Genomic DNA, 27,042 nt, shown 5'->3' with positions numbered 1-27,042 from the left:
AACAAAACAGCCTCAGGCCACAAATGCTCCACCCCACCTCCCCGGGCCACACTTTGGACACCCCTGCTTGATATTGATAGCATACCAGTGACACGGTGTTGTAGTCCTCAAAGAAAATCAACATGGCTGACAGAAAAGCGATGTTGAATGTCACTTACTCGACAATACTGAGCAGAACTGTACCGTTTGGTGGACGCCTTAGTAGCTTACGTATTTGGGAACATCTGAGTACCCCGATACAGATTAGCCGTAGATTATTTTTCATAGAAACTACATTGTTGTGTTGTATCCCAGAAGAGCTTTCTATAGAATTTTCCAGTGTACGGATATATTCCCAAATGAGTCAGGGATTCTTCCATGCGCTTTTTGCACTTAGAAGCAGCAATGCTAGAACCCATGGTGAACAAACGGTAAGGGAGTCCAGCACTTGGATGTGTGTTGTGTTGTGTACTGTGTGAATGTGTTGTGTATGTGCAGACATTCACAGGCCAGAAGCTCACGTCAAGTGTGATCATGGATGGGCGTGTTTTTGCTGTTGTGGAGGTAGTTGAAAAAAGGAGCGTTGAGGACGACTTGGGATGTTTTTTTGACACGGAATTCTTAGGAGACACTATAAGGGCTGGACGCCATTATAAAACCATATGAATATTGCCCAAGTCAGTGTTTTTCAACCTTTTTTTGAGCCACGGCACGTTTTTTTACATTGGAAAAATCTTGTGGCACACCACTAACCAAAAATGTTACAAAATGTCACCACGACCTCACACGTGCATCAATAAGTCTATGGGAGGAACAAGGTAGGTGTTGCCACACGGACCAATATTACATTGCTCTGCCAGTCTTTACACCACAGACACTCCACAGTAGCCACGTTTTTACATCACCACTTTTTCTCTTTCCGAATGACCTTTCGGGAAACAATGGTATCCATAGAAAGGAATATTCCAATCTCTTGTCTACATGCGGCGTGAAAATCCAACAGAATAGTCAATAAGGCATGCCCAGTAAAACGTAAACATCAACATCACGTGATACCGACTTCCCCGAGTTTTTCTTTCACTTGTTGGAATAACTCCGTATTGTCAGTTTTTTGTCTGTCCAGTCTTGAAATTTAGTTTGAATCAAAAACAAACTTTGCTCAGTCCAGTGCCGATTGCTGGCCTCCATTTTTAAAAGTGAAGAACGTCTGGATCTGCGTGTTACGTCATATCTGAGCATGCGCTGAAAGAACGCACCCGGGATAAATTTAAACAGGAAAAGATCAAATTCAATCTTGCTAATATTTTATAATTAAACTCGGGACATGTTTTATATAGATATATATTTTCTTTTTTTAATAAAACTGGACTTGTGAATAAAGTATAGAAGGGTTTAGATTATTTTCCACAGATGGCGCTAATGCACACGAAAGCTGCTTGCCAACCACCAATAAACAACAGAAGAAGAAAAACACCACAAAGAAGAAATTTCCATTTGAGCGGGTACAAGATACCTGAATCGGATTGGTTAAAGGAATATTCCATCCCTGTTCAATTCTTTCCGTTTGAGCAAATAAACCAAATGCAATTGGAATATTTGGGTCCATGTATACTATTGACATAATGGCTATTGACATAATATTTGCAAATGATTAATAAATAAAAAGTGATATTGGATAATTCCTCATGGCACACCTGACTGTTTCTCAAGGTACACTAGTGTGCCGCGGCCACAGTGGTTGAAAATCACTGACCTAAGTCAACATTAGTCAAGTGGATTTTTGGGTTTCTTTATGGACGATGGCCCTGGTTCTAGGCCGTGCCGCTCACATTTTTTTTTTAAGTCAGTCGGCCACGATTGAGTGAAAGTGTAGCGGAAAGTGTGTGAGAGAGCATGTGTGTAGTATCAGTAAGAGTAGCGGAGCTTCTGACCTTTCATTCGGTGTGGAGACACACCGCTGGAGAAAGATGCACGCATACGGAGCAGCTGCAATGAAGAGTGACAATGAAATGAATGAAAAATGACCTGAGATTACAGATTACTATTACACAACCATGTCCTTACACAAATCACACTCTGATGCATTCACACACACACACACACACACACACACACACACACACACACAGAGTAGAACCCACGCAAGTGAAAGAACACAATAGCAGTGTGTAAAGTAGAGGCTATGAAATGACATGGTCAATCAGCCCGGTGGCTTAGTGTTAATGTGTGTGTTTATCAGCAGTCTCATGGTGGTCTTAATCCCTATGTTTGTTTGTGTGTGTGTGTGTGTGTTAACAGCTGTAGTTCCACAGTGGTCTTGTGGCAAGCTCCACTGATTCAGTCAACGTTGACAGTCTGCAGGTATAACAGTCCTTGGGGGTGTGACTTCCACTCGCCCTTCGTTATGCCCCCCCCCCCCTAGACGCTGGTGATTGATGCAAGGCAGGCGTTGGGCTTTTGGAGTTTCTCTGGTTGGCTCCCAGCTGGTTCAGGGATAGTGCGGAATGAGAAAGGGGGAACGTTGCTGTTTGTAATGCCGAGGTGGCCGGGACTGAGAGCCAAATTCTGCCGACGATTACTCTCCACTATGGAGGAGGTGTTTGATGCTAGGCTCTCCCTCGTTCTGTAAAATAAAAAACACTGTAAGAAATGTATACAACATATACAGTACAACACGGTTGTATTATAATAATGCTTCCTCTGGTCTTCTTTGGCCTTTTGTGTTTTGGCGGAAATATGGATCTGGTGACGTCACAATACAGTAAAGTCTCGTTATATCGATATCGGTTAAAACGAATTACTACTTATTACGATACTATTTTCATTTCCCGGCAAATTTCCAGTCTTTTATGATATAATTAGCTCCGTTAGTACGATACACGGTTATTATGATAATCCGGTTACTACGATGCCCTTTTCATCTCCCGCCAGCCAATTTGGTCTGCTTATATCGATACAAAAGCAGCTTAAATCAATCTTTGCTTAAGGATTTCAATACCAAAAAAGAACACGGCGAACGGCTGCTTCCAGTCAACTTTATTTTTCACACTTCCACAACCAGAGTGCAGCACACACAGCGGAAAACACCCATCCCTCGCGCCTACCCCTCCGGGTGGCAACACCTTCCATATCGATAGTTCCGGGGTGAATTATGTCCCGGTAACCGGTAATCACTACAGCGTAAGTTTATTTTTATTTTCTGTAGTACAAAATTTATTGTAGTACAAAAGCATGCTAGATACGCAATCCATGAACTCAAGGAGAAAATTACATGCCATATCAAAGATCCGCCCACTTTTAATGCAGTTCGGCGCAGGATCGGATATATGGATAGTCCGGTTATATCGGTATTTTTTTCCGACTCCCGAGAATATCGATATAACGAGACTTTACTGTATGTACATGATGAGTACATTTACTCCCATCACAAACTTTGGGTCTGCATTGCTACAACGCCTGGGTCTTCTTCCTATTTCCATCCATCCATCCATTTTCCTCCGCTTATCCGGGTCTGGGTCGCGGGGGCAGCAGTCTTAGTAGGGAAGCCCAGAGTTCCCGGTCCCCGGCCACCTCCTCCAGCTCCACCGGGACCGACACCAAGGCGTTCCCAGGCCAGCTGTGAGACATAGTCCCTCTAGCGTGTCCTAGGTCTGCCCCCGGGGCCTTTTCCCAGCTGGGCATGCCCGGAACACCTCACCAGAGAGGCGTCCGGGAGGCATCCAGACTAGATGCCCGAGCCATGTGAAGGAGAAGCGGGTCTACTCTGAGCCCCGCAAGGATGGCTGAGCTCCTCACCCTATCTCTTAGGGTGAGACCAGCTACCCTACGGAGGAATCTCATTTCATCCGCCTGAAATTCTAGTTGAAAAGTAAAACTCCTAGCTAGTAAATCCTATGCTAGTAAAGCCACTGCTATTTTTGATCTACAGGTAGTTTGTCAAATCCAAACAGCAGTCAAAAATCCTTTGTTTGAGTGCTTCTTACTTCTGCAAACTACAGTTAAATGTACATTTAAAACAATACACAATAAGTTATTGTTAAAAAATAACATGCATACATCCCTGATTTCTATCATGAATTCGATTGTTCCGATTGGTCATTTGCATCCTAGAGGAAAATGTGTTATGGGAACATGAACACACTGGAGGTACACCAGCAACCCGCAACTGATTCTGATTATTCTAGGCTAGCCATAGAAAGTAACTGGTAAACATTTAAAAACTTCTGATCCCAGTTGACATTCTGATGGAAAACCCAACACCAACTTGATGATTTTCAGATTCTTGAATAAAATCATATTAAAGGCGTGTAGATATTTCACCTTGGTGAGTTGAATCCGCTGTCAACAGTAACTGAGCTGGAGTCCATACTGTCCAGTCTGGCAGAGTGGGCAGACTGCTGATTCTGACTGGGTTCCGGAAGGTTCTCTTTAGCACCAGGGAAGGTGAGGGTTCTTTCAAACCTTCTCTGTAGATCCCTTTCCTTCTCTCTCTCCAATAGCCACTGCATCGTACCTGCTCCGCCGCCTCCCCTTCCAACAACCCCTCCTCCGGTTTTACCATCCTCGCCCCTGCTTTTCGTGCCTCCCTCCTCAAGTTCATCATCATCTGAAACATTGTAATAGTCAAAGGAGACCTCTGCGGTACTGGTTGTGGGTTCACTCCCCGGTATGGAAGCAGAAGGTGTCGCAACCAGAGGTTTGGGAGCGTCATAGGCCTCCTGGGAATCAAGTGCATCGCAGGATGAAGACAGATTGGAGGAGGTGAGGACAGGGGTTTTCCTCAGGGAGCTATATCCCGGCAAAGGAAGGCCAGGAGGGGGTTTGAAAAGAGTGTCTTTACTAAAGATCTCCTTACATTTTTCCTGACCGCTGTGGGGAGGTCGTCCGTTGGAAACAGGGGGATCTGGCATTGAGAGAGGTATTGGAGGCAGGCTGCCTCCTTTAGGTCCCGCTTTTGACAAGTCCTCCTTATTTTCCGGAGGATGCGGTGTCTGTCTTTCTGTTTGCCAGTCACCGCTGCCCAGTTTCAACCCTTCCTGGCTACTTCTGCCAAGAGTTCCCAGTGGACTCGGGGCTATGAGTACAGCCTCAGAAGAACCGGAGCACTGGAAGTAGCCATCAGCAGGGACAGAGTTGTGCTGTGGTTTAGGAGAATATGCTGGCAGACTGTCCCGACTCTTACATTTCTCTAAACTCCTGCTACCATCCAATCCGAGTGATTCCCCCGGCATCTTCGCCAAGGGGGGAGTGGTGTGAGGGTAGTGGCAGGAGCTCTTGTTGGCTCGTAAGGTTCCGTCGTCGGTATAATAACGACTTCGATCATCGTAGTAACTGGGTGGTCCAATCAAGCCGGCTCCGAGTGGCCCTTTTGAATTTTCCATAGATCTGGAACGTTCCTTGGCTTTATCGCTGCGTTCATTCCGGGATTTCCTCTCCTGCGTGTGAGAGTGTGAGCGGTGGACTTTGGAGTGGTGCGCTGATGGGCCGTGGCTCGGCTCCGGGAAAGGCATTTCTGTCCGTCGTTTGGCCAGCTCTCCAGACACATCCCATTCCGGCGTGACAGGTAAATGGGAGGAGTCAAGGATGTTGGGGTTGCTGTGTGCCAGATGAAGGCGTGTCCGTTGTCGTTCCATGGCAAGGGCATGTTCCCTCGGCGACCGAGCCAGTGACGATGAGTAGGCTCTATAGTCCTTGTCAGTCAGTTCCAAATGGGAACTCTCGCTGTGCTCACCACGAGACACCCTCGTCTTGCTGTGTGAGCGGCTAAGTTTGGTCTGAGATGGCTTCCGATGTCTGCCTCCGCTTCTTCTGCTTCTTGAACTGTGATTGGCTGACGAGGCTTTGCTCCTCTGAGCGCGCTCTTCTTCAAGACGCTTCATGACCGCTGTGTGCCGAGCAAGGTTCTCGACTGTGAGATCGGGGTTGATTCTGCGGATGATCTCCATCTCTATGTGACGTGGGAGCTGGCTGGGCGACTCCTCGTCGCGGAGAGGCCACTCCTCGGGCGGGAACTGTGCAGAGAAGGTGGCCAACTGCTTGGCCTTGTCTTTCTTAAAGCTGAGACGGAACAGCTTCAAACCGAACTTACGACTCGCTGTACCGCTTCCTGGTTGCTTCTCTTGCTCACCGGTCCCGCCTCCACCCCCTCCTCCTCCTCCACGATGCTTTGTGAGCGTGTCCGTCTTGAAAGGGAACCCGAGGGTGTTGCGGCTTTTTTCTGCGGTGCCTCCCGCTAGCTGAGGAGGCGACTGTGGAGAATGTGGAGACGAGTATGCTTCCCGGGGGTCTTTGGAGGATCTGTGTTGCAGAGTGTTGTGATGACTGGGGGGGTCGTCTCCACGATAGGTGTTGCTGTGAAAGGAATCCACGACTCCGCCGCCCCCGCTGTGGTTCTGGTTGGATTTTGGATGCGTTCTATCTCGAACGCCGCCAGAGGTGGACGGCGTGACGGTGCCGGAGAGCGGCGAGGTGCACTGCGTCTGCTGATTCTGCTGCTGATTCTGATGGCGGTCTGCGGATCGCTCATCTAAGTGGTACCACTTGGAACTGGTTCGTATTAGGCTCGGAGTGATGAAGTAAGTTTGAGGAGTTACAAGAAAATATCCGTCAGTTGTCGGGTAGATTTTGCGCTCGCGGACCAACATGTTGAGCGTGTGGTGCAGGACCTCCTCCGTCGGGGTGGGCACACCTGAGAAAAGTTAGAAACATGAACCAGTTAGCTATTTCACACAGTAGCGTAATCATTTGAATCTGGCTGCTCTGCACTTCAACATTTTTGCCGTTCTTCTGAAATATTGCAGATCAAACCAGATCCGTGTAGGACCTGACTCATAATTGTATCTTTTAGAAAACAGAACAGTTGAATCCATCATGAACCATCATGAATCATCAACGTTATTTCATTTTTTAATTTGGGGACTATTTGCTTAGCGAGTGATGACAATGTTAGCTGCCGTTTCACTGATGCTGCACCATTAGCCTAGAACAGTGATTTTCAACCACTGTGCCACGGCACACTAGTGTACCTTGAAAAACCGTCAGGTGTGCCGTGAGGAATTATCCAATATCACTTTTTATAATTAACATTTATTAATCATCATTTATGTCAATATCCATTATGTCAATAGTATACATTGACCCAAATATTCCAATTGCATTTGGTTTATTTGCTCAAACGGAAAGAATTGAACAGGGATGGAATATTCCTTTAACCAATCCGATTCAGGTATCTTGTACCCGCTCAAACGGAAATTTGTCAGGGTGCGTTCTTCTTCGTGGTGTTTTTCTTCTTCTGTTGTTTATTGGCGGTTGGCAAGCAGCTTTCGTGTGCATTACCGCCATCTGTGGAACAGAATCTAAACCCTTCTATACTTTATTCACAAGTGCAGTTTTATTAAAAAAGAAATCTATATAAAACATGTCCCGAGTTTAATATTATATTATATTAAAATATTAGATGGGCGGCACGGCGGTCGAGTGGTTAGCGCGCAGACCTCACAGCTAGGAGACCAGGGTTCAATTCCACCCTCGGCCATCTCTGTGTGGAGTTTGCATGTTCTTCCCGTGCATGCGTGGGTTTTCTCCGGGTACTCCGGTTTCCTCCCACATTCCAAAAACATGCTAGGTTAATTGGTGACTCCAAATTGTCCATAGGTATGAATGTGAGTGTGAATGGTTGTTTGTCTATATGTGCCCTGTGATTGGCTGGCGACCAGTCTGGGGGTCTGGTCGTACCTCGGTACCAGGGTGTACCTCACCTATAGCAATGATGTTATAAAAAAAAGTTATAATGTTATGAGAATAAAGTCAAATTATTTAGGTTATAAAACCGTAATTAAGAGAAACAATTTACAGGAACAAAATAAATAAATAAATAAATAAATAAATAAATGTAAAAAAAAACGCAGCAGAAAAAAAAACACTGTAATTTTAGTAAATAATAATTAGTAACAAAGTCAAATTATGTCATCAAGTCACAATTGTGAGGAAGAAAATGGAAGAAAGAAAAAAAACTGTAAAAAAGTCAGGATTTTACTATACATAAAAAAATATTCCTAATATATAAAATATAATAAATATATAAAATATATAAGTAATCTAATAAAAAATAAAAATATATAACATTAAGAATTAAAAAATAAATATATAACATTCCCCTACTGAGGATAAAAATGAATGGATGGAAAGTCCTAATATGATGAAAAATTTAATTTTAGTAGTACAGAGTTGCAATATAAAATTAGAAAATTAGGGGAAGTTATAATATTATGGAATAATGTAATAATATTACGAGAAGAAAGTGTAAATAGTTGTAATTGGCGACTCCAAATTGTCCATAGGTATGAATGTGAGTGTGAATGGTTGTTTGTCTATATATGCCCTGTGATTGGCTGGCGACCAGTCCAGTGTGTACAGCTGGGATAGGCTCCAGCACCCTCCGCGACCCTCGTGAGGAAAATGAATGAATATTTCACACTGTTATTTATAGGCTGTGTTACAGTAAACATGTTACAGGTCAGGCAGGTCTCTGTCGCCCTCTTGCGCTGTCCCTCTCTCTGTCGGTCTGGGAGTATTACTCTCACTTACATCACAGCAGCCTCTCAGCCCAGGCAGCATGATGCAACACGATGCAGACAGACAAGCTGCTGCTGCTGTAGTGTGTATGCATGCATAACACACACACACACACTTCTCTTAATTACTTACATTTTGCCTTTGGACTGTTGGAAGCACAATTCCACACACTACATTCTAGCACAAATAAACACAAGACACTTGCAGCTTTGTCATGATTTTTGGGCATTTTCGCTAGTTTACACAGAACACAGGCAACGACATTTCGTTGGCAATTTCACTGCTGTGTTATTGTGCCATGACAATAAAGAAAGTCTATGTCTATGTCTAACCCTGCCATTCTCGCTTCAAATTATCTGCGTTCACTTGTGACAAAACTCATGAATAAGCACTAATGTATGCCTCACAAACTTATTATAACACATTTAATGTATACAATTACAGGCATTCACCAATAACATGGGAATTTTTAATGCAGTGGCAGTGTCTGAGAAAGCTAAAACTAACTATGGCACGTTCAAAGACTGCTGAAGTACGTAAGAAATCTCAACACATGATGAAAAAACATCATCAGTGAAGCATAAAGACGCTATACGTTTTACCTGTATTATCATGTATTAATAAATTATTACCAACTTATGGTGAACGAGGCCCATTTTCAGAGAATTTTTTTTTTCTCAAAAATCCACAAAATGTATGGAGTTGTGAATGCTGAATCGTGAATATATACGGGGATACACTGTACTGTATATGTCAGTGTTTTTTCAACCTTTTTTGAGCCACGGCACGTTTTTTTACATTGGAAAAATCTTGTGGCACACCACTAACCAAAAATGTTACAAAATGTCACCACGACCTCACACGTGCATCAATAAGTCTATGGGAGGAACAAGGTAGGTGTTGCCACACGGACCAATATTACATTGCTCTGCCAGTCTTTACACCACAGACACTCCACAGTAGCCACGTTTTTACATGACCACTTTTTCTCTTTCCGAATGACCTTTCGGGAAACAATGGTATCCATAGAAAGGAATATTCCAATCTCTTGTCTACATGCGTCGTGAAAATCAACCAGAATAGTCAATGGGTCATGTGCGGTAAAACGTAAACACCAACATCACGTGATACCGGCTTCCCCGAGTTTTTCTTTCACTTGTTGGAATAACTCTGTATTGCCAGTTTTTCGTCTGTCCAGTCTTGAAATTTAGTTTGAATCAAAAACAAACTTTGCTCAGTCCAGTGCCGATTGCTGGCTTCTATTTTTAAAACCAAAGAACGTCTGGATCTGCGTGTTACGTCATATCTGAGCATGCGCTGAAAGAACGCACCCGGGATAAATTTAAACAGGAAAAGATCACATTCAATCTTGCTGACACAGTAAAGTCTCGTTATATCGATATCGGTTATAACGAATTACTACTTATTACGATACTATTTTCATTTCCCGGCAAATTTCTAGTCTTTTATGATATAATTAGTTCCGTTAGTACGATACCCGGTTATTATGATAATCCGGTTACTACGATGCCCTTTTCATCTCCCGCCAGCCAATTTGGTCTGCTTATATCGATACAAAAGCAGCTTAAATCAATCTTTGCTTAAGGATTTCAATACTAGGAAATGTTTGGAATTGACAAGTATCAACAGTATAAATGATATGACGACCTGAAATAATCAGGATCAAATTATCAGAATTGCTAAAATGACCAATCATTGTGCTGATGCTGATATCAACTCAAGCCCAATAGCAGCAGCTTTGCACACAGCTTTGTGTGTGTGTGTGTGTGTGTGTGTGGTTTAGGGTTTCTGTGTTGCCTTTCATTACATCATACAAACGCCGCTGCTTTGGTGACATGATGCAAGTTCACTAAAGAGGGAAACCCAGAGCTGATTACCAGACTAACACACAGCAACAGACTAAAGCTGTGTAAGTGTGTGCTCTTGTGTGTGTGTGTATGCCTGACTGTGACGATGCTTTGAGAAATACAACCTCCAAAATTGACACCAATAAATGAAATGTAAACATTTTACAATCATTTGGGACTATAAGGCCTAATCACGCCGTGCTAAATGCAGTCTTCTCCTGTCAGTATGAAAACTTTTGACTTTCATGATGAATGGATTTTTTTACATCATGTAGTACTTCACAAAATACACAAACAGGCAGCTGATTTATGATGTTAGTAATGTCAGCTTTTGAAACGAACTTGGGTGTTACCTGGAAAACATGTCTGCAGATGTTCAGTTAGGGCCTCCTGAGTTACAGGCTTATGAGTGGAGTTCATAGCAGAGATAGCCAATAGCAGTACTTCTCCCAGGGGGATGAACTGCGATTGGCTGATAGGGGACATACTGATGGGCGACACATCACCTGTGAAAAGAGACAAGCATGTCACAATCATTAACGGATTGGCTATAACATAACCAGTGAATAGCAATAACAGGCCGTATTCAACTACAAAACAACATGATTTATTAATCAATATATTTTGAAACAAGACAAGAGTGAAATCATGAAATTTAAAGCACTAAGTGGAATGGGATTACTGTATATGCTAGGGACGCCCCGATCCAATCTTCAGGATCAGGTTCGCCTGCTGATACACTGTATTTTGAAGATTAGATATTTATAGGTTATCACATGGTTTGTCTGGTATCAGGCCAGGTATCATGCCCCCAAGTGTCAGTATCATGATACTGATACTGGCACACGGGGGCATAATACTTATTCTTATTATCACATACTACAGTATTAATTGTACCCTGTACCCTAGAAACCGCCCATGAATGATACGGGAAAAGGCCGAAATGATACTGTGTCAAAGCCCAGGGCAGTGATACTGATAAAATATAGAGTTTAACCATGTCCAGTATCAGCCCCCGTAGCTGTCCACTCAGAGCGCGGTGCTCTGGTATCGTGCCCGTGAAACAACCAATCAGAGAATCACACTGTGATAAAATATTATTGTTGAAATATTTTTGCAATTATTGTGTTTACACTGTTTAGATATAATACATGTAATAAACTGAACATTTTCTGGAAACAAAATGGTCTTTTGATTAAATAGTACGTGATAATAAGCTCATTATTAAACAGTATGTGATAATAAGATCATCACATGGTTTGTCTGGTATCAGGCCCGGTATCATGGGGGCTGATACTGGACATGGTTACACTCTATATTTTATCAGTATCACTGCACTGGGCTTTGACACAGTATCATTTCGGCCTTTTCCCGTATCATTCATGGGCGGTTTCTAGGGTACAGGGCCAATTAATACTGTAGTATGTGATAATATCAGCCACAAGATTGGGTTGATCCGGTTGCCATATAAAGTTTGTAACTCTGCATAACACTCCAATACGGCAGGTGCGATAATAAGCCTCAAAGCTGGTTGCCACTCCTGACACAAAAAGAAGAAAACACAACACCCCCCATTCAGACATGACCGGTGAAGTTAGTTTCACTTTGGATATTCGGCTCCGTAGCTACACATGTAGTTGCCCACACTGTGGCCGGACTGCTGTGTCATTGTGCGGGGAGCTCACGCTACGTGGCGGCCACATGGTAGTCACTCTCCAGCCAGATATCACTTATTGTCATGTCATGGTTTCACCTTAGCCACCCCATTGAAAAATGCTGGTTGTTTATGCTAGGGGGCTGCCAATAAATTACTATTGTGCTGAAGAGAGTTTGTAAAAAAATGTCATATATTCTAAAAGGACCAGGGTTTGATTCCACCCTCGGCCATCTCTGTGTGGAGTTTGCATGTTCTCCCTGTGCATGCGTGGGTTTTCTCCGGTTTCCTCCCACATTCCAAAAACATGCTAGGTTAATTAGCGACCCCAAATTGTCCATAGGTATGAATGCGAGTGTGAATGGTTGTTTGTCTATATGTGCCCTGTGATTGGCTGGCCACCAGTCCAGGATGTACCCTGCCTCTCGTCCCAAGACAGCTGGGATAGGCTCCAGCACCCCCTCGTGAGGAAAGAGTGGTTAGCATGCAGGCCACACAGCTAGGAGACCTGAGTTCGATTCCACCCTCAGCCATCTATGTGTGGAGTTTGCATGTTCTCCCCATGTCTCCAGGGACTCCGGGTTCCTCCCACATTCCAAAAACATGGCGACTCCAAATTGTCCATAGGCATGAATGTGAGTGTGAAAGGTTGTTTGTCTATAAGTTGCCCTGTGATTGGCTGGCGAACCAGTCCAGGTTGTACCCCACCTACGACCCTAGTGACGACCCGAGACAGCTGGGATAGGCTCCAGCACCCCTTCGTGAGGAAAAAGTGGTAGAAAATGAATGAATAAATGAATCTTCAGCTGTGGACGAGTGGTTAGCATGCAGGCCACACAGCTAGGAGACCCGAGTTCAATCCCACCCTCGGCCATCTCTGTGTGGAGTTTGCATGTTCTCCGGGTACTCTGGTTTCCTCCCACATTCCAAAAACATGCTAGGTTAATTGGCGACTCCAAATTGTCCATAGGTATGAGTGTGAATGGTTGTTTGTCTATATGTGCCTTGTGATTGGCTGGCCACCAGTCCAGGGTGTACCCCGCCTCTCGCCCGAAGACTGCTGGGATAGGACACCCCCGCGACCCTCGTGAGGAAAAAGCGGTAGAAAATGAATGAATGAATATTCAGTTTCCCAAAATCATGTTTTTTAACAAAAGCTTATTATATAAAAAAAGGCAATACCATAACAAAAATAGGATTGGATGAAGCCAAAAATGTGGATCGAGGCATCGCTAATATATGCTTTTTTATGCTTTAATAAAGTACTGCTTGTTTTGCTGTGACTCTTTCCATTGCTGCATTTCATCGTTACATCTATTTCACTCATTTCTGCTAATTGCCAAAAAAAAAAAGAAAAAAAAACCCAGACAGACAGTTTCATTGCAGATAGTAAGCAGTGGACATACAACACATAAATGCTACAGGAAACATCAACACAGTAACCAAAATAGTTGTTTTAAATGAGTATTTTCCTTGCTTTGTACCAGTATTCCACTCTCTCATTTAAAAAAAAACACAGATGCAGATACGGAAGAGCCATTTTGGTGGAGCAGCTGTTAGCTTGCAGACCCTGCCTTCTCCATTTTTACTAGTGTCCAAAAAAAGCTACGGGGGGGGGGGGCACTCGTGGACAAAATACTAACTGAACGTAAAACACAAGGCTATATAGGTGAGGAGGGGGAAAGCAGAGTGAAAAATGAGGGTAGATTAGTGAGGAAAAAGTGGAGCGAATAAAGAATGAGTAAGCCAGGAAGCCATTGATCGTCCATGTCTCTCTCACTGCAGTGGTAGTAAACAATCAAGCCGGCCTCCTTTGTCCACAGCACTAAACCACACCCCCCTCCTTTTGTCATGAGCTCCCTACCCTCTCTTACCATTCATTTATTTCATTACATAGCTCGTAATTTCTCCTGTTGTGGCTACAATACGTATTCCGCATATCTCCGACTGTATGTTCGCATCTCGTATGTTTCCGCCTCCGTCTTGCTAGCTCTGCACAAGCCGCGATGCTGCTATGCTAACATGCTAACTAATAATGTCAGAGTGAAACACACGAAGCAGATTCATACCTTGGTTAATCGTCTTCCTCTCTTTACGCCAAAAATAGAATTCCCTTTAAAAAAGAGGAGGGGGGTCTGATGATAGCACAGCTCTTTTTCTCACACACACACGCTTGCTAATGCTACTCACTGTCTCTCTGTCTCCCTCTCTCTTTCTCTCTCACACACACACACACACACACACGCTCCGAGCAAACACACACACAGACTTTTTACGTCCTCCACTCTTCTCACACGCACACACTCGCTGGTCCCCTCCCCTCTTTTCCCACACACACAAATGCGCATTCACTGAAGGACTACCCACAATCCTTTGCGCCAAACAAAGAAAAGGGGGTGTGACCAATCACATACTGCCTCACTCTGCATCTGCGCCTTACCCGCTCCCCCCCCTCCCCTTCTTTCACTGTGTAATGCTCACTGGCATACAAGCTTGTAGGCGGACTGCTGAGAAGGTTGTCATGACAACGCATCCCAAGATGCTCTTTCGTGCCATCACTCGTGTGTTCGTACACACACACACACACACACAGTCATACAAGCAGTCGGTCTTTTCTCTTTTTTAGAAGCATGTGGTGTGTGACGGTGTGTAAATGTGCACAAGCTCTGGGGAAGCCGGTGTTGCAGAACTGCAGCTGGATTCTGGTGTGACCCAGTTTGAACACTAAGAGTGTAGAATGTAGGACACACACAAATACACATAATATATAACGGTGCTTTCAAATGCTCCCTGGTAAAAAAAAAATTGTCCATTTATCAATATGATTTGATTGGAGGCGGCGGCACGGTGGTGAAGTGGTTAGCGCGCAGACCTCACAGCTAGAAGACCAGGGTTCAATTCCACCCTCGGCCATCTCTGTGTGGAGTTTGCATGTTCTCCCCGTGCATGAGTGGGTTTTCTCCGGGTATTCCGGTTTCCTCCCACATTCCAAAAACATGCTAGGTTAATTAGCGACTCCAAATTGTCCATAGGTATGAATGTGAGTGTGAATGGTTGTTTGTCTATATGTGCCCTGTGATTGGCTGGCAACCAGTCCACGGTGTACGGTTGCCCGAAGACAGCTGGGATAGGCTCCAGCACGACCCTCGTGAGGATAAGCGGTAGAAAATGAATGAATGAATGAGTTCTCCTATTTTGTGTGGAAGTGGTAACTTTTTGGCTTCTTATTTTGTCTTTCCCCACCCTCGGCCATCTTTGTGTGGAGTTTGCATGTTGTGAATGGTTGTTTGTCTATATGTGCCCTGTGATTGGCTGGCAACCAGTCCAGGGTGTACCACCAGGGTTCAATTCCACCCACATTTTCTCCGGGTACTCCGGTTTCCTCCCACATTCCAAAAACATGCTAGGTTAATTAGTGACTCCAAATTGTCCATAGGTATGAATGTGAGTGTGAATGGTGGTTTGTCTATATGTGCCCTGTGATTGGCTGGCAACCAGTCCAGGGTGGACCCCGCCTCTCGCCCGAAGACAGCTGGGATAGGCTCCAGCACCCCCGCGACCCTCGTGAGGAAAAAGCGGTAGAAAATGAATGAATGAATGAATTTAATTGGAGGCATTCACAGGGGTTATGCAGGTATTCAGCGGTACCTCGGGTTTCACTGAAGATTTCTGCCAAAAATATCTGGTTTTGAACACTGTCTCAGCTGTCGCAAAGCCAAACATTGCTCCGAGCAAATAAGTCAGTTTGCACATGTAGCAATCGATGGTCTCAAGTGCCCGAACAAAGAATCCCACGCACAGATGTCTGTGTTATTAATAGGGGTGCCCCGGATGCAACTTTTGCACTTCAGATCCGATTCCGATATTGCAGCCTTGAATATCAGACGTTATCACATACTACAGTATTAATTGGCCCTGTACCCTAGAAACCGCCCATGAATGATACGGGAAAAGGCCGAAAATGATACTGTGTCAAAGCCCAGGGCAGTGATACTGATAAACTATAGAGTTTAACCATGCCCGTGAAACAACCAATCAGAGAACAGCTCACGAGTGCTTAGTGCCTAGTGCTTCTCCAGTCACCAAAAAACCCAAACTTGATTAATGGAACTTTAATTGTCAGACATTGATAAGACTGTTGATCAAATATTATTGTTGAAATATTTTTGCAATTATTGTGTTTACACTGTTTAGATATAATACATGTAATAAACTGAACATTTTCCGGAAACAAAATGGTCTTTTGATTAAATAGTCTACCAGCAGTTTGAAAGTAATCTCTTGGTGCATAATACAACAATCATTGTTATATTCCAAAAATATAAAAAATATGCATAAAAGCAGCTTTGAATTCATATTGGAAATCAGCTTTTTTTGTCAGAAATCCACATACTAGATCTGTTGAGTCAGACTGAGTGCTCATTGGTCCATGTGATCAAGACTGAACCTAATCCACAGACAGGAGGACTGGTGCTTCTCCCACAACATGTAAGGATAATTTACTGCCAACGAGAGGTTGTTATAGTAGTGTGCATGCATGCATGTGTATGTGTGTGTGTGTGTGTGTGTGTGTGTGTGTGTGTGTGTGGGAGAGAGCATCCAGCTGTGCCCTGAAAGGGCATACAGATTTGAACAGCTGGGTATGGACATAACCTCTGCTCTCTTCGTTGCACTGCAATAAGGACTCCCCTTCACAAACCAAGGCACATGTCCAGTAAGTCACAGAAGTAGGTACACCCTCTCACAAAAATATATCAATAACCTCACAATAAATAATAAACAATTCTCTCTCTACCAAACAAATCATCATGACAAGAAGGAAGTATTTGTGTGGGGAAGTATTTCCCTGCCGGACTGCTCAATCGTAACGTAAACAAAAAACGTCTCTTCTATGCAGCAGGAAACATTCATTCATTCATTTTCGAGAGGCGGGGTACACCTTGGATTGGTCGGCAGCCAATCACAGGGCACATATAGACAAACAACCATTCACACTCACATTCATACCTATGGACAATTTGGAGTCGCTAATTAACCTAGCATGTTTTTGGAATGTGGAAGGAAACCGGAGTACCCGGAGAAAACCCACGCATGCACGGGGAGAACATTCAAACTCCATACAAAGATGGCCGAGGGTGGGGAAAGACAAAATAAGAAGCCAAAAAGTTACCACTTCCACACAAAATAGGAGGAGAACTCATTCATTCATTCATTTTCTACCGCTTATCCTCACGAGGGTCGTGCTGGAGCCTATCCCAGCCGTCTTCGGGCAACCGTACACCGTGGACTGGTCGGCAGCCAATCACAGGGCACATATAGACAAACAACCATTCACACTCACATTCATACCTATGGACAATTTGGAGTTGCTAATTAACCTAGCATGTTTTTGGAATGTGGGAGGAAACCGGAGTACCCGGAGAAAACCCACGCATGCACAGGGAGAACATGCAAACTCCACACAGAGATGGCTGAGGGTGGGATTGAACTCAGGTCTCCTAGCTCTGAGGTCTGCGTGCTCACCACTAGACCTCCGTGCAGCCCAGCAGGAAATATGACCTACAAAAAAAAGTGTCAGTCTTAGCTATATTTTGGTGGTGGATAGCATACATTTGTGTATATTTTTGTTTTAGGTGGCTAGTGGTTAGCATGTTGGCTACATAGGATTGTGTGTCTTGCTTTTACTGTGGATTTACATTGTTTTTAGTTAGAATTTGATCTACTATAACAACCGTTATCCTCTTTGGTAGCTTTTATGTTTTTTTTTTGTATTTTTTTTGTATATAAAAATAAAAATAAAACTTCCCGCCCACTCCGCTGTGATTGGTCCCACTCAGCTTGTACCCAGCACGCCCATATAAGTAAGTCCAGATCACTGTGACGTCACAGAAAAAAAACCAGAGCCATGCCAATCTTCTTTCAGGGCTCACTTCCAAATTCCCAAGCCTCATTATCTAAAACTTTGGCATGGTTTAACCAGCAAATACAACATTTATACGCCAGAAACGTGGACAAAGTATAATAGTTCCCCTTTAATTTGTTCCAAAAGGTCAGACAAAAACCAAAACGTAATTTTCCTAGTATAGGAAATGATGTAAATCCAACTAATTCCTTCCAGGCGCCCATAAAAAAGCAGAGAGGGAAGCGGGGAGAGGAAAGACAGCAGGGGATCCACACAAACAACAGCTCCAAATCTTCCATTGTTTGCGATCTGTTTCGTAAACACCTTTAGCAATATTAGCTTCCGTGAGCTCTTATTTATAACTTATTGTTGATGCGGACTAGCTGGTGTAATATTCTTATTTGACTTATTTGAGCACCCCCGCAACCCTCGTGAGGATAAGCGGTAGAAAATGAATGAATGAATGAGTTCTCCTCCTATTATGTGTGGAAGTGGTAACTTTTTGGCTTCTTATTTTGTCTTTCCCCACCCTCGGCCATCTCTGTGTGGAGTTTGCATGTTCTCCCCGTGCATGCGTGGGTTTTCTCCGGGTACTCCGGTTTCCTCCCACATTCCAAAAACATGCTAGGTTAATTGGCCACTCCAAATTGTCCATAGGTATGAATGTGAGTGTGAATGGTTGTTTGTCTATATGTGCCCTGTGATTGGCTGGCGACCCCGCCTCTCGCCCAAAGACAGCTGGGATAGGCTCCAGCACCCCCCCCCCCCCCCGTGACCCTTGTGAGGAAAAAGCGGTAGAAAATGAATGAATGAATGAAAACTGGCGCAATGGAAAACCAAGGTTCCTGGATGGCACGTTGCTGTGTGAAAGTGCAATATCCTAATTCAATGGTTTCTATGTCAAAAAAAAAAAACATACAGGCAATAATGATGATGTCACAGCCATGCTTGCTGTTGTTGACTCTCCTGAGTATAAAGCGTCACCGACACATACACGTACATGCACGCCATCAACATGAAGCTTCTAGCCAAGCCCTTTCACCGTACTGTAAAATAATGCTCCTCACCTCTAAATCGGGCCCTTCACAGAACCTCAAGGGCATCTTCTATCACTATACAACTCATCCGAGGACCTCCAGCCCACAGAGAGTCAGCATATGTTACAGACACAAAGCCTTCAATGCTACTTCCTGCTTTTAGACTTGATCCCAGGAATGTGCCAAGCATCTGCAAAGCCTGAAATATGAGGTCTTGCATAAACGCGGTCTGAATTAGTTTTTAATATGAAATATTTGTGAAGAGGATAAGAGTTGTATCGGCGTGTGGAAGCAAAGGACAGAGCCCTTCTGACCTGTTTGTCCCTCCACAATACATACATTGTTATACAGTAAACCTCGGATATATCGGATTCAATTGTTCCCACTGGTTTTGTCCGATATAAGCGAAATCTGTTATATGCGTATACCGGAAAACGTCCGTTTTACGCATATATCGGATTTTATCCGTTATAAAAAGGCACTTCCTTGACTATGTTTCCAATGTACCTGGACTGGGCAATGAAAAGAGACGTAAGGTAATGAGAATTGAACTTTATTGGACTCTGAGCATAACAAATTGTTAATTAAGCTAGGCCCTGTTACGCCCGTCAGGCCTACGTTATTTCCAATAGTGAGGTTAAGATCTCATTCACTGCTGTGCTAGTATTATTGACGTCACTCACTTTTATATTTGTCCTAAATCTGGATAATAAACGTGAATATAAATCGCGCAGGCAACGCTGCAAATGACGTCGTATAGCGACCTGTCACGATTCGGCGAATCGGAGCGCCACGATGCAGCCATCCGATATATGCGAGGGAAATTTAATGGAAATGCATTGGAACGGGACTGGAGATTTTGTCCGAAATAGGCGAAATCCGTTATAAAAAATCCGATATATGCAATGAATTTTTATTGGAAATGCATTACAGAAAAATTGGTTCTTTTTTATCTGTCCGTTGTGAACGAATTTCCGATATATCCGAGTCCGATATATCCGAGGTTTACTGTATATATATATAAAGTTACTGCTACTTAAAAGTTGTGTGCATTGTTATTATAATTAAGTAGACAACAAATTAAACTAATTTGAATAAAATGAAGGTGGCACGGTGGTCTAGGGGTTAGCGCGCAGACCTCACAGCTAGGAGACCAAGGTTCAATTCCACCCTCGGGCATCTCTGTGTGGAGTTTGCATGTTCTCCCCGTGCATGCGTGGGTACTCCGGTTTCCTCCCACATTCCAAAAACATGCTAGGTTAATTAGCGACTCCAAATTATCCATAGGTATGAATGTGAGTGTGAATGGTTGTTTGTCTATATGTGCGACCAGTCTAGGGTGTACCCCGCCTTATGCCTGAAGACAGCTGGGATAGGCTCCAGCACCCCCGCGACCCTCGTGAGGAAAAGCGGTAGAAAATGAATGAATGAATAAAATGATGAAGTCAGTTGACTTAACATATTTCTTTGAGTTACCAACTTAAAAACTTGTCCCTTTTAATGATTACAATTATTCAGTAAGCATTACTTAAAATAAGCTTTGAGTGAAGAGAAGCTAATTTGTGCAATGCAATATTGTTTGTTGGTTCAAAGCAATTTCAAATTAAGTTGTCATAACTAAGAAAGACTAATGGAAATTGTTGCGTTGATTTTTTTTTTTTGAGGCTAAAACATTTATTTTTTTGAGTGTGTGTCCATAACACTTAAGAAGCCAAATACAATCCCCCTTGGTGATGTGTGGATAGTACCTGTGTGAATATAAGCAGGCGGACTCTGACACAGATAGGGTGCGGGATAGTGGTTCTTCTTTCTGTGTTTGTGGATTCGGTAGTCCTTCTCACTGTGAGAACGTCGGTTCCTGTGAGGATCTGCACAGGCCGCCAGTGGCAACAGCCGTTCCGACAGGTCAGAGCTGGGCCATGCCCGCCTCAGCGTGCTGCTGTGGGTCTTCTTCATCCTTTTACCACGCCGGAATGGCAGATAACAAAACAGGTGGGAATTGTTTCTACAATGCCGAGTCAAAACAAGCGAGTGGAATATCTCAGCCAAAGAACAAACCAAAGGCTTGATGTCTGCAACACATCACGTGAATTCCATTCTGCAGGGCTTGCGGATTAAATTAATAAATGAAAATCAGACCAGCATTGTGTTGTGGGAAAAAAAAATACACTCCAGGTTTTGGCAGCCAGCATCATGTCACGGTTAACACGAGCAAAAGATTCATAAAGGCACGTTGATGCAGGGAATATATCCAGTATTGACTGCACAGCCCACCATTGCACAGTCAATGCCTCCAGTGTCACAAATATAAGAAACAAAATCCTGGTGCGATTAAAAAAGGAAGATTTGTATCTTCCTTTTCCCAAGCCGGAATGCAAAGTCAGTGTATGACGCTGTTGGGTCCCTGGGAAGGGAAAACCGATGAATCCCAGAAAAGCCTGTGCAGCCAAGCGAGGGAAGAAGGGAAGGTGGGAGGGCGTGCTAATACAAAAGAAAGCCAGCCAAGAGAGAGCGACAACAACAAAACATCCATGGGAAACCCACATAAAGCTCCTCGCTTCAACATGTACCCATCCACTTTGCTCCAGGATCGTGTTTAAAAAAAAATAAAATAAAAAAAAAACACTTTCAACCTTCAGGGAAGAAAATGTGTTGCTATGTGACAACGGCTACAGTTGAACAGAGAGGAATGATGGAAGTCGAAACCGAGAAAAATCTGCAAAATAAAAATAAACAGCGTGGAGCGAAAGCTGTCTCCACTTCCCCTTTGTCTTCTCTTTCCTCCCTTCACCCTCCGCTGTGCTCAGTGTTGTGAGAGAGGAGCATGGCGAGGAGGGGCAGAGACATTCTTGTCAGCCCACCCCCTTGTTCCCCCTGATGCAAAAGCTGGGAGCTGCTGCCCATTCATAGAAAACACGCCTATCCTAAAGCCGAGCCAATGCACCCATGCACTAATATATTGTATGTGTCTTTATGCTATGCCTTCAATATTGCTGTGTTAGTGCAATTTCCAGTCTTATTTCACATTGGTCTGATTCTTTATATTGTGGAAGGCTGCCATTAATTACTTGCAAGAGGCATGACTGCGTGAAGTACAGTAAATCTCGGATATATCGGAAATTCGCTCACAATGGACAGATAAAAAAAGAACCAATTTTTCTGTAATGCATTTCCAATAAAAAATTCATTGCATATATCGGATTTTTTATAACGGATTTCGCCTATTTCGGACAAAATCTCCAGTCCCGTTCCAATGCATTTCCATTAAATTTCCCTCGCATAGGACAAGCGAGGAAAGGAATGAAACAGACAGGAATCCTAATTCTATGTTACTGACAGATGTAACAAAAAAGGAAATCATCGACATTGTCAAAAATTGTAAAGCAAAAACATCAACTGATTGTAATGTCATCGAAATGGACACTATAAAAACGGTAGTTAACAACATCGTACAACCGCTGATGTACATCAGCAATTTATCTTTTCAGACCGGAAGATTTCCCCCAAGAAATGAAAACAGCAAAGGTTGTTCCAATTTTTAAAAATGGTGATAAACACCAATTTACAAACTATCGGCCAGTCTCCTTACTACCACAATTCTCCAAAATTATTGAGAAGCTATTCAACAACAGGTTGGATAAATTTATTAATGCGAACAAATTACTATCAGAAACTCAGTATGGATACAGAGCTAATATTTCTACCTCCATGCCACTGATTAAAATTATGGAGGAAATCACCAACGCTATACAGTAAAGTCTCGTTATATCGATATCGGTTATATCGAAGTACTGCTTATTACGATACTATTTTTATTTCCTGGCAAATTTCTAGTCTTTCATGATATAATTAGTTCCGTTAGTACGATACCCGGTTATTATGATAATCCGGTTACTACGATGCCCTTTTCATCTCCCGCCAGCCAATTTGGTCTGCTTATATCGATACAAAAGCAGCTTAAATCAATCTTTGCTTAAGGATTTCAATACCCAAAAAGAACACGGCGAACGGCTGCTTCCAGTCAACTTTATTTTTCACACTTCCACCACCAGAGCACAGCACACACACCGATTCCCGCACTTCCTGGTTCACAGGTCATGCTCAACCCGCCCCACATAGCTGGCCAAACACATGCCTGCAACAGAAGCATTATTGCCCACTTTTAATGCAGTTCGGCGCAGGATCGGATATATAGACAGTCCGGTTATATCGATATTTTTTCCGACTCCCGACAATATCGATATAACGAGACTTTACTGTATATCAGAGGAAGTGTGCAGCCGCAGTATTCATGGATCTGACAAAAGCCTTTGATACAATCAATCATGACATCCTAATAACTAAATTAAAAAGGTACGTAATAAGAGGATTAGTTCTGAACTGGGTCAAAAGCTACTTAGCTGACAGGAAGCAATAAGTACAGCGAGGAGAATACACATCTGCAAGTTCATATATTACGTGCGGAGTTCCCCAGGGGTCAACACTGGGGCCAAAATTGTTCAACTTGTACATCAATGATATCTCCAAAGTAACGAAAGACTTAAAGCTGGTATTGTTTGTGGATGATACCACTGCTTTTTGTTCTGGAGGGAGTACAGACGAAATCATTAGAAAGGTCAGAGAAGAAATGGTCACTAAAAAGATGCTTTGATGATAATAGATTGTCCTTGAACCTAAGTAAAACTAAAATCATGCTGTTTGGTAACAGCAGAAAGGACACATACCAGCAAATACAAATAGACTGTGAGGACATTGAAAAGGTGAACGAAAATAAATTTCTGGGGATCACAATAGATCAAAATATGAGCTGGAAACCTCATATTACAAATATACAACATAAGGTGGCAAGAAATATTTCAGTATTGAACAAAGCAAAATTTGTTCTCAATCAGAAATCACTCCACACTCTTTATTGCTCTCTGGTTCTACCATATCTTACTTATTGTGTGGAAATATGGGCTAATAACTATAAAAGCAATCTTCACTCGCTAAATGTACTGCAAAAAAGGCCAGTAAGGATAATTCATAATGCCGCTTACAGAGAACATACTAACTCCTTATTTCTAAAATCACAAATACTTCAACTTGCTGATATAGTTCATCTTCAAACAGCTAAAATAAAGCATAAGGCTAAAAATAACCAATTACCTAAAAATGTCATCCAATACAATAAGAGAGGAGAAATATGATCTCAGGGAAGAACTACATTTGAAACACTACGTTAAAAAGCCATAGCATTTCAGTATGTGGAATCAAACTATGGAATGGATTGAGTAAGGACCTCAAACAATGCACAACAATGAGCCAATTCAAGAAACAATACAAGCAGTTGATGTTTGCTAAATACAAGGATGAAGAGTCTTGAACCAGTCATGATGTGCTATATATATCACTATATTGACACTTACTATGGTACCCATTATGTCATTGGATGCTCAGATCACCTTGTACTTCAGTACAAGGTGCATTATTTAAAAAAAAATTAAACTGTATTATGGAAAGCAGGAAGTGAACAAATGTAACAGTTACTGATTGTAAAAGTAACAGATGGAGGGGTAGGATTTAATAAGCTTTGCTTCTTCCTACTCCTTTTGGACATGTGAAACTGTGAACTGATTATGGGATGCACTAAATTGTAATCTGATGCATGTTCAAATGAAATAAAAACCATTACCATTCATCTAAAATGGCAGGTACTGAAGGGGTTGTCTTGAAAAAGTTTTTCTAAGTAATTTTCTAATATTCACTGGTTTTCCACAGAGTCAATCAAAGAAACCAAGTCAAATTCCGATCCATACATCCAGCATAGGGATGATGAAGTATGGTACTTGCATCCCATCATGATGTGTTGAACTGCCATCTGTTCAGCCATTTATAAGCATGCAAGTACATGCCCACGGTAGTGGGAAGAATAGGACCTTTAGTAATGTCACTGCTGCCTTTCTCTGCTTTAATTGGTAACTGGAGCAGAAAACGCTTCACACATACACACACCTGCATCCACACAAGCTAAATAAGTTTTTTTTTCATCATATAGTCACCAACCTAATCTTTGGGTAATGGCAAAACACATGACATCTTTCCATACACTATATGCATTTCGTTCCCATGGAAACAATATTATACAAGTATTCCCTTTCTGACTCTAACTTTATAAGAATTGTGACTTTATTTTCACACCTGTTTGAGATACAATGGGATCAAAAAGTGGTCAATGGTTAACCACTTCTGTGGCCACCACCAGGGGGCGCATTAACCCGTACAGAAAATGACTAAAATGGCTTTTGACATCTGTATACGGGTTTAATTGCGATACTTGCGCAATTCCTGACATATTTATAGTCCCACTTAAAATGAGTTACCGGAAACAGCGGAAACAGTAACGAGTACCCTTGAGTCCAGATTCATTGAAAAAAAAAAACCCGAGAGTTTTGAACGACTCGTTCATGAATCGCACATTTCATATAAGGCAGGTGTAAGCAAACCTTACCCAGATATTTGATATTGAATCCTCTGGGGGGGTTGAGGGATCTCCGCATCCATCCCTCCCTCAGGACCTCCAGGTGGTCCTCCTTGCCCTGTATGAGAAGCACATGCTCGTCTATCCATCCCAGGAAGAAAGTCTCGGACACAGCCTCAGTAATCCGTTGATTCCATACGTGATGCTGAGTATTTTCCGCTTTGAAATCGGCAAATATCTCATAGCCAGTATGGTGTCTCGGCAGCTCGTCGCTTTCCGACACGCCGGCCCCCAGCGCCTCCCCAGCCCCGACCCTGGACAACACTATGGCCAGTGAGTGGGGAGCTATCTGAAGGAAAGACTCCATGGTCTTAGCTGGCTTCCGGGTTCAGTGTTGTCATTGTATTTATTAGCTGCGTCCTACAGCATCGAGCAACAATAAGTCCATGTTTGCTAGCGGGGTGTGTGGCTAAGAGCTAACATGTTAGCCGCATAGCCTTCAAGTCATCAGCATCAAGCTAGCAGGCTAGCTGCCCTTATCTTCCTCAAGCCAAATGCATCCTCCTCCTCTTCAGACGTGACGTTTCGACCGCTGCGTGGCGTGAGTATTTACTCAAGACCGACGTGCGACGTAATCCACCTGAACCACGGGATGACATTCGTGGTTTTCGGTAGAAAAAAACACGTCGTTACAACAGCAGCCTTGGAACAAAGCTAGCAGGATGCTAACGCCCCCCTCCTTTCCCGCGTTGCCAGGCAGCATCAGATCTTGTGGGACGCCGGTGCCCCCTTTTTTCCCCCCGCCCTTTGCGATGCCGAAGGTGAGGGTGTTCTCCGGGTGAAATATAAACCCTGCTTGGTGCCTGGTATGAGGACACGGCTTGAGGTGTGGATCCTCATCCAGGTAAGGATACTATATGGTGGGTGGATCGATGCAAATATCGACACCGATGGTAAGTATCAGTTTCGGACCGATACAGGCTTGTTGATATCGACATTTTTCTGTTCTTGTCTGTTTATAGCAAATATGTTTGTTCAGATCGTTTTATTCTTGGCATTATATTTTTTATATTATATATTTATTGTTGAAACTTTGTAAAAAAAAATAAGGAATTGTATTATAGTTGACATTACATTGTCTTAGGCTATTTTATGTTTACATTTTTCACATATACGTTGTGGTTAAAAAAAATATTTGCCTAAATTTTTTGTCCTGTGTTGTACCCTGAATATAATTCATTCATTCATTTTGGAGCCTATCCCAGCTATCTTCGGGCGAGAGGCGGGGTACACCCTGGACTGGTCGCCGGCCAATCACAGGGCACATATAGACAAACAACCATTCACACTCACATTCATACCTATGGACAATTTGGAGTCGCTAATTAACCTAGCATGTTTTTGGAATGTGGGAGGAAACCGGAGTACCCGGAGAAAACCCACGCATGCACGGGGAGAACATGCAAACTCCACACAGAGATGGCCAAGGGTGGGGAAAGACAAAATAAGAAGCCAAAAAGTTACCACTTCCACACAGAATAGGAGGAGAACTCATTCATTCATTTTCT

The 27,042-nt window shown here is 43.1% G+C and overlaps 1 protein-coding gene across 3 annotated transcripts; it reads right to left on the bottom strand.

The window, feature by feature from the left end:
• On the bottom strand, positions 1 to 26,407 carry LOC131110636 (storkhead-box protein 2-like). Of its 3 annotated transcripts, none has more exons than XM_058063912.2 (4): positions 25,505 to 26,407; positions 10,775 to 10,927; positions 4,300 to 6,667; positions 1 to 2,602 (listed from the first exon to the last, which is right to left on the bottom strand). In XM_058063912.2, exons 1-4 carry the CDS (start codon positions 25,839 to 25,841, stop codon positions 2,398 to 2,400), a joined length of 3,063 nt encoding a protein of 1,020 aa, XP_057919895.2. In that variant the 5' UTR covers positions 25,842 to 26,407; the 3' UTR covers positions 1 to 2,397. The 3 variants fall into 3 exon arrangements, with proteins under 3 accessions (XP_057919895.2, XP_057919896.2, XP_057919897.2); XM_058063913.2 differs by lacking the exon at positions 25,505 to 26,407 and adding an exon at positions 20,763 to 21,614; XM_058063914.2 differs by lacking the exon at positions 25,505 to 26,407 and adding an exon at positions 14,145 to 14,471.
• Positions 26,408 to 27,042: the final 635 nt, after the last annotated feature.

The sequence above is a fragment of the Doryrhamphus excisus genome, linkage group LG22 (genome assembly GCF_037039965.1).
Source record: "Doryrhamphus excisus strain RoL-2023G ecotype Guam linkage group LG22, RoL_Dexc_Guam_v1.1, whole genome shotgun sequence".
Lineage (NCBI taxonomy): Eukaryota > Metazoa > Chordata > Actinopteri > Syngnathiformes > Syngnathidae > Doryrhamphus > Doryrhamphus excisus.
This window is presented reverse-complemented; position numbering and strand designations above follow the sequence as displayed.

Excerpts from the sequence above, each read along its gene's own strand:
- LOC131110636 (XM_058063912.2), bottom strand. The coding sequence starts at position 25,841 with ATGGAGTCTTTCCTTCAGATAGCTCCCCACTCACTGGCCATAGTGTTG. Across the intron at positions 10,928-25,504 it reads ATTCAATATCAAATATCTGG|GTGATGTGTCGCCCATCAGT; the intron begins GTAAGGTTTGCT and ends CTCTTTTCACAG. Across the intron at positions 6,668-10,774 it reads TCTGCAGACATGTTTTCCAG|GTGTGCCCACCCCGACGGAG; the intron begins GTAACACCCAAG and ends AACTTTTCTCAG.